This window comes from Ursus arctos, unplaced genomic scaffold, assembly GCF_023065955.2.
Source record: "Ursus arctos isolate Adak ecotype North America unplaced genomic scaffold, UrsArc2.0 scaffold_7, whole genome shotgun sequence".
Classification (NCBI taxonomy): Eukaryota; Metazoa; Chordata; class Mammalia; order Carnivora; family Ursidae; genus Ursus; species Ursus arctos.
In genome coordinates, this window is record NW_026623089.1 from 14854510 (window position 1) to 14867148 (window position 12639).

Sequence of the window (12639 nt, forward strand, 5' to 3'; positions counted from 1 at the left end):
GATGCCAACTCTCACCACTTCTATTGAACAAAGTATTGGACATCCTAGCAAAAACAATTAAGTAAGAGAAATAAATAAAAGGGACCCAAGTCAAAAAGGAAGAAGTAAAATAATATCTATTTACAGATGACATAATCTTACATGTAGAAAAACCTGAACACTGTATTCACACACACACACACACACACACACACACACACACACACATACACACACACACACACACACATCCATGCCTGTTAGAACTAATAAATTTAGTGAAGTTTCAGGATACAAAATGAACATTTAAAAAATCAGTTTTATTTCTATACACTAATAGCAAATTATGTTAAAAGAAAGTTAAGAAAACAATCCCATTTATAACAGTATCAAAAAGAAGAAAATACTTAGGAATAAACTTAACCAAGGAGATGAAAGATATACACTGAAAATTATACAACATTGATGTAAGAAAGAAGACACAAATAATGAAAAGATATCCTGTGTTCTCAGATTGGGAAACTTAATATTGTTTAAATGTCCATGTTACTTAAAGAAATCTATAAATCCAATATTATCTCATCAAATTCCTAGTGGCATTTTTACAGAAATGGAAAAAACTATCTTAAAATTCATACAGAATCGTAAGAGACCTCAAAAAGCCAAAACGATCCTGAGAAAGAAGAACAAAGCTGGAGGTATTACACTGCCTGATTTCAAAATATATTACAAAGCTATAGTAATTAAAAATAGGGTACTTGCATAAAGATAGACATATGGTCCATAGAGAGCCCAGAAATGAACCCACACATACATTGTTATCTTCAATAAGGTTGCCAAGAATACACAATGAGGAAAGGACAGTCTCTTCAACAAATGATGATGGGAAAACTGGATATCCACATGAAAAGAATGAAACTGGATCCTTATTTTCTTAGGGCGCTAAGACTGCTATACGAAAAATACCACAGACTAGGGCAGAAGGAGTGGCTATAAAGAGCAGAATTGTACTTCTCACACATTTGGAGGCTGGGAATTCCAAAGTAAAGGTGCTGGAAAAGTTGGTATCTGTTGAGGTCACTTCCTATTTAATGGACAAGCCCCTTCTTGCTGTGTCCTCACATGGCAAAAGGAGGTGAGGGAACTCTCAAGAGCCTCCTTAAATTCCATTAATGAAGGCTCCATCCTCATGACCTAATTACCTTGCAAATGTCCCATCTCTAAATGCCATAACATTGAGCATTATGATTTAACACATGATTCTGGGGGGACACAAACATATATACAGAACACAAAGTGAATTAAAGAGACTGTGTAGATGTGTCTAGCAAGAAGTTGCTTTGGCCGAAGTCACAGAGGTTGTTGCCTGTTTTGTCCTCTAGGATTTTGATGGATTCCTGTCCCACACTTAGGTCTTTCATTCATTTTGAGTCTATTTTTGTGTATGGTGTAAGAAAAAGGTCCAGTTTCATTCTTCTGCATGTGGCTGTCCAATTTTCCCAACACCATTTGTTAAAGACACTGTTTTTTTTCCATTGGATATTCTTACCTGCTTTGTCAAATACTAGTGACCATAATGTTGAGGGTCCATTTCTGGGTTCTCTGTTCTGTTCCACTGATCTAAGGGTCTGTTTTTGTGTCAGAACCATATTGTCTTGATGATTAGTTTTATAATAGGTTTGAAGTACGTTATTGTGATGCCACCAGCTTTGGTTTTCTTCTTCACCATTCCTTTGGCTATTTGGGGTCTTTTCTGGTTTCATACAAATTTTAAGATTATTTGTTTCAGCTCTGTGAAAAAAAATTGATGGTATTTTGATGGGATTGCATTGAATGTACAGATTGCTCTAGGTAGCAAAGCCACCTTAACAATATTGGTTCTTCCAATCCATAAGCATGGAATGTTTTCCCATTTCTTTGTGTCTTCCTCAAATTCTTTCATGAGTGTTCTATAGTTTTCAGAATACGGATCCTTTGCATCTTTGGTTAGGTTTATTTCTAGGTATCTTATGGTTTTGGGTGCACTTGTAAATGGGACTGGCTCTTAAATTTCTCCTTCTTCTCATTGTTAGTGTACAGAAATGAAACTGATTTCTCTACATTGATTTTATATCCTGCCACTTTGCTGAATTCCTGTATGAGTTCTAGCAATTTTGGAGTGGAGTCTTTTGGGTTTTCCACATAAAGTATCATGTCATCTGAGAAGAGTGAGAGTTTGACTTCTTCTTTGCCAATTCAGATGCCTTTTATTTCTTTTTGTTGTCTGATTGCTGATGCTAGGACTTCTAGTACTATGTTGAACAACAGTGGTGAGAGTGAACATTCCTGCCATGTTCCCCACCTCAGGGGAAAAGCTCTCAGTTTTTCCCCATTGAGAATGATATTCACTGTGAGCCTTTTGTATATGGCTTTTATGATATTGAGGTATGTCCCCTCTATCCGTACACTGTGAAGAGTTTTAATCAAGAAAGGATGCTTCTAAAGTGCTTTTTCTGCATCTATTGAGAGGATCATATGGTTCTTGCCCTTTCTTTTATTAATGTAGAGTATCACACTGATTAATTTGAGGATGTTGAATCACCCTTGCAACCCAGGAACACATCCTACTCAGTCATGGAGAATAATCCTTTTAATATACTATTAGATCCTACTGGCTAATATCTTGATGAGAATGAACTATGGGACTTCATCAAGATAAAAAGGTTTTGCACAGCAAAGGAAACAGTCCACAAAACCAAAAGACAACCAACAGAATGGGAGAAGATATTTGCAAATGACATATCAGATAAAGGGCTGGTATCTAAAATCTATAAAGAACTTACCAAACTCAACACCCAAAGAACATTAATCCAATCAAGAAATGGGCAGAATACATGAACAGACATTTCTCTAAAGAAGACATAAAAATGGCCAACACACACATGAAAAAATGCTCAACATCTCTCGGCATCAGGAAAATACAAGTCAAAACCACAAGGAGATACCACCTCACACCAGTCAGAAAGGCAAAAATTAAGCACTCAGTAAAAAACAGATGTTGGGGAGGATGTGGAGAAAGGGAAACCCTCTTACACTGTTGGTGAAAATGCAAGCTGGTGCAACCACTCTGGAAAACAGCATGGAGGTCCCCAAAAAAGCTGAAAATAGAACTACCCTACAACCCAGCAATTGCACTACTAGGTATTTACCCCAAAGATACAAATGAAGTGATCCAAAGGGGCACCTGCACCCCAATGTATAGCAGCAATGTCCACAATAGCCAAACTATGGAAAGAGCCCAGATGTCCATTGACAGATGGATAAAGATGATGTGGTGTATGTATATACAATGGAATACTACTCAGCCATCAAAAAAATGAAATCTTGCCATTTGCAACAATGTAGATGGAACTAGAGAGTATTATGCTAATACCCAGCAGGAGCGCACGGGGTGGGGAAGCGGGTTTCTGTGTTATGGGCATTAAGGAGAGCACTGAGTATTATATAAGACTGATGAATCAATGAACTCTACCATCTGAAACTAATAATACACTATATGTTAATTAATTGAATTTAAATTTAAAAAAAAAAAAAAGGACACAGGTTGACAAAGAGTCCATAGTGGAAACGTAGGGGAAGTGGGACAGATAGAGACGAGTACTCTCCAGTTAGCCTCTTAATAAATGATTTACAAATTTAGACAAAGTTAGAAAGAAAGAAAGAAAGAAAGAAAGAAAGAGAGAGAGAAAGAAAGGAAGGAAGAAAGGAAAGAAAGAAAGAAAGAGAGAAAGACTGTGTAGGAAGATGGTGTCGGAGTAGGAGGACCCTAGGCTCATCTCTTCCCATGAACACAACAAGATAACTATTGAATCATCCTAAATACACCAGAAATTGATCTGAAGACTGACAGAACAAACTCCAGGACTAAAAGGAGAGAAGAGGCCACATCAAAGAAGGTAGGAAGTGTGAAGATGTGGTTTAGGGGAGAAATGGATCGTGGGTGCTGTGGAAGGGAGGGAGCTGTGGTCACGGAGAAGGGCAAGAGAGAGAGAGGAGCACACAGAGAAGCACACAAGAACATTTCCCCAAAGCCACTGCCTTGGAAAATGAGAGGGGCTGAATTTCATGAGTTCTTGCAACTAGCAGGTCTTAAAGCCTAGAGTTTTAAAAGTCTGTAGGCTTGACTGGGACAGGGCCTGAAGGCCATTGTGCTGCTCCTGAAGAAAAATCAGGCAAATAACACAGGGGCAGACAGCATGGAAACAGCAATCTGAAAAACACCTCAGGGACACAGGGGTAGATCATTCTCTCTCCTGGGATCACATCCCTGAGAGGTAGCATTCATGGATATGCTTCTGGAGGAACAAATGAGCTGGCCATTTCCCTCCCCTGCCCCTCAGCATAAACACAGAGCCACCTATGGGGGAAGCACACACACTGGCTGCCTAACTTGCTTATATCAAGCCCAACCCCCCTTCACTCTGGTGGGCCTGCTTTCCTCGGTCAAGCTTGCCTCAGTCACACACACCAAAAATACTACATAAAGCTCCAGGATGTAGACACTACATGACCTCTTCCTCAGAAGGCCATTACTTTAAGAGAAGGAGGAGACGTAACTGCCATTTGTAATACACAGAAGTAAGAGACTTAGACAAAATGCCAAGATGCAATTCATTCCAAATGAAAGAACAAGATATGGTCATGGCCAGAGATCTAAGCAAAACCAATATAAGTAACAAGCCTAATGGAGAATTTAAAGCAATAACCATAAGGACACTCATTGGATTTGGGAAAAGAATAGAAGACACATCAAATGTGATAGTGACACCATCAAATGTAATAACATTCATATTATAGGAGTCCCAAAAGAAGAAGAGAGAGAAAAGGGGGCAGAAAATTGATTTGAAGAAATAATAGCTGAAAACTTCCCTAATATGGGGAAGGAAACAGTCAGATCTAGGAGGCACAGAGAACACCCATCAAAATCAACAAAAGCAGGCCAATACCAAGATATACTGTAAGTTACTTACAAAATACAGTGATCAAAAAAAAATCATAAAAGTGGGGCACCTGGGTGGCTCAGTTGATTAAGTGTCTGACTTAGTTTCAGGTAATGATCTCAGTGTCCTGGGATCTGGCCCTGAGTTGGGCTCCCTGCTCAGCAGGGAGTCTACTTCTCCCTCTCCCTCTGCCGCTTCCCCCACTCATATTCTCTCTCTCAAATAAAGAAATAAAATCTTTTAAATAACCATAAAAGCAGTAAGACAAAAGATGTCCTTAACTTACAAGGGAACACGCATAAGGCTAGCTAGAGATTTTGCAACAGAAACTTGGCAAGCCAAAGGGACTGGATGCTACATTAGAAGTGCTGAATGGGAAAAATCTGCAGCCAAAAATACTCTATCCAGCAAGGTTATCGTTCAGAATAGAAGCAGAAATAAAGAGTTTCCAAGATGAACAAAAACTAAAGGAGTTCATGACCACTAACCCTGCCCTGCAAGAAATATTAAAGGGTCCTCTTCGAATGGAAAGGAGAGACCAAAAGTGACACACAAGTAAGGATCAGAGAAAATCTCCAGAAACAATGAAAAACAAGTAATAAAATGGCAATAAATACATATCTGTCAATAATTACTTTGAATGTAAATGGATAAATGCTCCAATCAAAAGACACAGGGTGCCAGAATGGATAAAAAACAAAATCTATCTATATGCTGCCTACAAGAGACTCATTTTAGACCTAAAGACACTGCAGATTGAAAGTGAGGGGATAGAAAAATATTTATCATGCAAATGAATGTCAAAGGAAAGCTGGAGTAGCAATACTTATATGAGCCAAACTAGATATTAAAACAAAGACTGTAATAAGAGACAAAGAAGGGCACTATAAAATCATAAAGAGGAAAATCCAACAAGAACATAACAATTGCAAATACTAATGCACCCAACACGGGACACCCAAATATATAAAACAATTAGTAACAAATATAAAGAAAATAATAGATAGTAATGCAATAATAGTGGGAAACTTTAACACCCCACTGAAATCAAGGGACAGATCATCTAAACAGAAAGACAACAAGAAAAAAATGGCCTTGAATGACACACTGGACCACAAAGATGTAACATATTCAGAACATTCCATTCTAAAAGAGCAGAATACATTCTTTTCCAGTGCACATGCAGCATTCTCCACAATAGATCACATATTAGGTCACAAAACAGGCCTCAACAAATACAAAAAAACTGAAATCATACCATGTATCTTTCTTGACCACAATGCTGTAAAACCAGAAGTCAAACATAAGAAAATATATGAAAAGACTATAAAGACATGGAGGTTAAACAACATGCTACTAAACAATGAATGGGTCAAACAGGAAACCAAAAAAGAAATAAAAAAAAAAAAAATTACTTCTGTAAAACCAGAAGTCAAACATAAGAAAATATATGAAAAGACTATAAAGACATGGAGGTTAAACAACATGCTACTAAACAATGAATGGGTCAAACAGGAAACCAAAAAAGAAATAAAAAAAAAAAATTACATGGAAACAATTGAAAATGCAAACACAACACTCCAAAACCTTTGGGATGCAGCAAAAGCAGTCCTAAGAGGGAAGAATATGGCGATACAGGCCTACCCTAAGAAGCAAGAAAAATCTCAACTACACAACCTAACCTCACACCTAAAGGAACTAAAAAAGGAACAGCAAATGAAGCGTAAAGCCAGCAGAAGAAGGGAAATAATAAAGATTAGAGCAGAAATAAATGATATAGAAACTAAAAACCAATAGAACATATCCATGAAACCAGGAGCTGGTTCACTGAAAATAATTAATAAAATTGATAAACCCCTAGAGAGATTTATCAAAAAGAAGAGAAAAAGGGCCTAAATAAATAAAATCAAAAATGAAAGAGGAGAAATAACAATCCACACCACAGAAATACAATTATAAGAGAGTATTATGATAAAATATATGCCAACAAATGGGACAACCTAGAAGAAAAGGATAAATTCCTAGGAACATATTAACTACCAAAACTAAAACAGGAAGAAACAGAAAATGTGAACACACTGATAACCAGCAAAGAAAGCAAATCAGTAATCAAATACCTTTCAACAAACAAAAGTCCAGGACCAGATGGGTTCACAGGTAAATTCTACCAAACATTTAAAGAAAGAGTTAATATCTATTCTTCTCCAAATACTCCAAAATAACAGAAAAAGAAGGAAAACTTCCAAATTCATTCTATGAGGCCAGCATTACCCAGATACTGAAACCAGATAAAGAGTCCACAAAAAAGAGGGCTACAGGGCCAATATCTCTGATGAAAATAGCTGAAAAAATTCTCAACAAAGTGCTAGCAAAACAAATCTAGCAATACATAAAAAAAAAAAAAATCATTCACCACAATTAAGTGGGATTTATTCCTGGGCTGCAAGTATGGCTCAATATTTGCAAATCAAACAATATGATACAACATATTAATAAAACAAAGGATAAAAATCATAGGAACATTTTAATAGATGCAGAAAAAACACTTAACAAAGTAAAACATCTATTCATGATAAATGCATTCAACAAAGTTGGTTTAAAGGGAACATACCTCAACATAATAAAGGCTATATAGGAAAAACCCATAGCTAATATCATCCTCAACGGAGAAAAACTGGGAACTTTTCCTCTATAGTGAGGAACAAGACAGATGTCCACTCTCACCACTGTTATTTAACATAATATTGAAATTCCTACCCCAGCAATCAGACAATAAAGAAATGGAAGGTATCCAAATCAGCAAGGAAGAAGTCAAGCTTTCACTATTTACAGATGACATGATACTATATATAGAAAAACTGAAAGAGGCCATCAAAACTGATACATGAAATCTTGCCATTTGCAATGACGTGGATGGAGCTAGAGATTATTGTATTAAGTGAAATAAATCAGAGAAAGAAAAATGCCATATGATTTCACTCACATGTGGAATCTAAGAAACAAAACAGATGAACATGGGGGGGGGGGCAGGAAGACAGAGACGCAAACCAGAAAACAGACTCTTAACTATAGAGAACAAAAAGGTTTATTAGAGGGGAGGTGGGCTGAGGGATGGAGTAAATAGGTGATGGGTATTTAGACTTGTGATGAGCACTGGGCATTGTATGTAAGAGCTGAATCACTAAATTCTACACCTGAAAGTAACATTACACTGTGTGTTAACTAATTAGAATTTAATTAAAACTTGAAAAAAATTAAAAAATAAAAAATAAAAAATGGACAAAGGATCTGAATAGACTTTGAGAAAAATTTTGAGTATAGTTTGACAAACAGTGTTACATTAGTTTCAGGTGTAGAACATACGGATGCAGCATCGCTATACGGTGTGCTCACCACAAGTGCAGCTACCGTCTGTCACCACGCAATGCTATCACAAGATCACTGACTATGTTCCCTCTGTTGTATCTTTTATTCCTGTGACTTATTCTAATGAAAACATCCTGACGGCCAAGAAAAGGTACTCAACGTCACTATTGATCAGGGAAATGCAAATCAAAGCCAAATGAGATATTACCTCATACCAGTTAGAATGGCTCTTGCCAAAAAAGATAAGAAATAACAAGTGTTGGTGAGGATGTGGAAAAAAGGAGACCCTATGTACTACTGGTGGAAATGTAAATTAGTGCAGACACTATGGAAAAGAATATGGAAATTTATGAAAAATTTAAAAATAAAACTACCATATGATCCAACAATTCTACTTTTGGATATTTGTCCAATGAAAACGAAAATACTACCTCAAAAAGATATATGTACTCCATGTTCACTGCAATATACAACACCCAAGATGTGGAAGCAATATAAGTGTCCCTCACTGCATAAAAGCACAAAGAAACTGTGGTATGCATATACAACAGAATAGTGTTCTGCCATAAAAAAAAGAAGAAAATCTTGCTATTTGCAATAACATGAAGAGATCTTGAGAGCACTATGCTAAGTGAAATATGTCAGACACAGAAAGACAAATATTGTATGATCTCACTTATGTGTGGAATCTAAACAAAACAAAATCTGTATCTCATAGATACAGAGAACAGACTGGTAATTGCCAGAGGTGGGGGTGGGGATGGGAGTGGGGTAATGAGGATTACTAGTCAACAGATATAAAATTTCAGCTATGCAAGAAAAATCAGTTCTACTTCTGTACAACACAGTGTCTATAGTTCACAATAGAAGTTTTAAGAGTATTGTACTCTTAAAAACTTTTTAGGAGAATAGATCTCATGTTAAGTGTTCTAACCACAATAAACAAAAAAGAATAATTCAAATATTTCATTACCATCTTCATTTTTTTAACATCTTCATTTTGAAAGAGTTCTTTTCAGTTTCAAAAGAATTAAAATTCCACCCAAATAAACTATATGGTTTCTATTCCCTTGACTTTTTAACTTTATAATAAAGTCTCAGATGGACAGGAATATATGTATGTTACTTCCAAAGAAACTTTGAGCCTTCTCCTGTGATGACTTACAATTAATCTTTCATACATTTAAACTTCATAAAGTTTTACAATTATATCACTGATGCAGTAAATTGCTTAAAGAAACAAGTAATCCGTGATGCTAAATGAGATAAGTCAAAGAAAGACAAATACTTGTAATGATATCAATTATATGTAGAATCTAGAAAAGCCAAACTCATAAAAGCCCTTGGGGCTGGGGGTTGGGAGGAATTGGGGAGATGTTGTTTAAGGATAAAAACTTGCAACCAGTAGATAAATAAGTCCCAGAGAGCAAATGCACAGCATAGTTACCATAGACAACAATTCTGTATTATGTATTTCAAAGTTGCTAAGAGACTAGTTTTAATTATTCCCACCACAAAAAAGAAATGATAATTACGTGACATAATAGAGGTATTAGCTGATGCTACCATGGTAATAATATTGCAACATATAAACGTATCAAAGCAGCTTGTTATATACACTTTAAACTTATACAATGTAATATGTCAATTATATCTCAATAAAAATTACTTAAAAAGAAGCCAGGAAGCGAGGATTTTTAAAAAGACAGTGAAAAATCTACTATTGTGTAACAATGTATATGAAAAAGGACATATTTAATATAGTATATTTTGAATTTATGGTTTTTATTTTCAAATAAGGCTACCCCCAGTTTAAGAGCATAATTATAAGCACAAACACTGTCATGAGACTGAAAAAATAATTAAAATATGTAATTTAAATTCTAGGACTGTTGGCAGAATCTGAAATATCAAACACACAAACTCCCTGAAGCACAAGGATATATAAGTCTTATGAAAAGAAAAAATTAACAGGATTAGTCTTTCTTCAAAAGCCCTGTAGTGTGATAATTCTGAGAAGCAGTTAAAATTACAATAAAAAATGATAAAAAAATTGTATCCCATGATATTAATAGAATTATATTATAAAAGTTAAATTATCATCTCACCTGTTCTGGGTTCGCTATGAAGTTTATGGCCGTATGGTGGCGATCATCTTCCTGTAATAAGCTGAAGGTAAACTGATAGTCAATCAAAAGGCTATCTGTGGGGGGAAAAAAATACAATCCTGATATGCACTTTCACAAGCTGATAAACAGAAGTTAGGTGAAAACATATTGTATATGAGTATTAAAAATAATTATCATTAATTATTAGTGGCTCAGTCAGACTGGCAAAAAAAAATCTTTGTCATCAAGCAACAAAAAGCAACAAATAGATATGGAAGAAGTCCTAATTCTTTAAAAATTGTACCTATTACTTCTGTTTTCATTACAAAAGTTCTACAAACAGAACAGATATTCTGAAAACTACACAAAAGTAAAAAAACTAAAAAGTCATCCATAACCTTACAACTAGAGAAAAATACAGGAAACATTTTGGTGCATTTGATTCCAGTTAAAATTTTGTAGATAGAAAAATAGACAGGCAGACATTTTGGTACCCTAATTACAAAAATCAAACTTTCTTGAAAACATGAACTTTAATAGATAAATAATATTTCATCACATACTATAATGCATTTACTTGTTCCTTTATTATTATGGTAATTTTATCCTTAGCAATTTTAAAATTACTCTGTGATAAACATCATTCTACAGAAGTAATTCATTAACAATTCACAAAAAGAAATCAGGGTAAACAATTTTTAATTTTGTTCATGTATAATGTTGAAACCAAGGTGAAACATTTGAGTGTTATGTAACGTGAGTAGCTTCATATGGTATAGAAGAGTGAAGAATTACTCGTTAATGTTAAACTGCCACCTTTACAAAAACATTTCAAATTATTTTAAATAGAGATGATTTCTGTTTTTCGGATACATACCTTTCATGTTATGCCCTCAGCCATTAAACACTATTAAAATAAAAAGTAAAGATAGGAATAATATCACTGAAATTATTGTTAAAATTATCAAGGCATTATTCTTTATGTTGCTTACTACATATACTTTATAAGATCCACCTTATATATTTCTCGTATAATTTAGTGTAAGGCAACATTTCATCTTTCTCAGAATTTACACGAGATAATGAGAATTATGCAAGAGGTCATATTTCCAATTTTCATCTGACTGCCAGAAACGGCAGAGGTAAATTCAATGGGCCAGTGTGTTCTAGGCATTCGAGACGCAACAATAAATGAGAAAAATTTCTCTTCTCATGCAACTTATATCCTGTTGGACAGACATTAGAAATAAATAAATAACTTAAGGAAATAGTGTAATAGATGACAATAAGTGTTTTGGAGCATAATAAACCAGTGAAAAAGAGAGAAACTACTGTCAGGGTAGGAGAGTGGTTGAAATTTTGAAAAGGAACATTTAAAGATGAAAGATAGTAGGAATATAAGCATAGAGTTTACTGAAGAAAATGCAATCCAGGCAGAAGACACAAGTACAAAAACCCTCAAAAAAAGAGTAAGTCTTAACTATGAATCTTGTAAAAAACAATGTTGGAAGAAATAGGCCACAGGTGATGTGGTGAGGATACTAGCAGTGGAGGTTACGAGAAGAGGTCAGATACTCAGCATGTGTACTTGGTAGATTCAACACACAGGATTAGCTGAATAACTGGATGTAGCATTTGAAAGTAAGAAAGGTAAAGCTTTTTGATCCAAGACCACACAAAATGTCAGCATTAACTGAGATGAGTAAGAATATACTGAGACGAATAAGTAAGAGTCAGCATTAACTACGATGAGTTGTTTAGTAGATAACAATTTGCAAATTATCAACATTTTTTATGAGATTTGAAACCCTGAAGCCAGAAAATCACCAGTTATACCCTGTGGCCTACCAATGTAAATAATCAAATCCGCAGGAGATGGAGGAGATAGCAACCTATGAGATAGGAATAAAACCAGAATTTAGTGTCATGAGAGTCAAGTAAATATGTTTAAAAAAGAGAGTAGGGATCACCCTGGTCAGTTCCAGCTGGCAAGGGTTCAGAGGTAAGACTGCAGTACTGAGGAAAGGTAGTATCTGTTCAAAATGAAGGGAGAATATGACTGGGAAATGCAAGCACTTCTAAACTAGTTCAAGAATCTGTCTGCATAGTTGGTACAGCCACTCTGGAAAACAGTGTGGAGGTCCCTTAAAAAGTTAAAAATTGAGCTACCCTATGATCCAGCCATTGCACTACTAGGTGTTTACCCC

General features: G+C 35.4%; 1 protein-coding gene across 4 annotated transcripts in view; it reads right to left on the reverse strand.

Moving 5' to 3' along the window:
* ATRNL1 (attractin like 1) overlaps positions 1-12639 on the reverse strand; it is a 746554-nt gene that overhangs the window by 454250 nt on the left and 279665 nt on the right. For all 4 annotated transcript variants that reach the window (XM_026494203.4, XM_026494204.4, XM_057308391.1 and 1 more), the window contains one exon: positions 10433-10527. In XM_026494203.4, coding sequence (XP_026349988.2) covers positions 10433-10527 — 95 coding nt within the window. The remainder of the gene's footprint in view (positions 1-10432; positions 10528-12639) is intronic.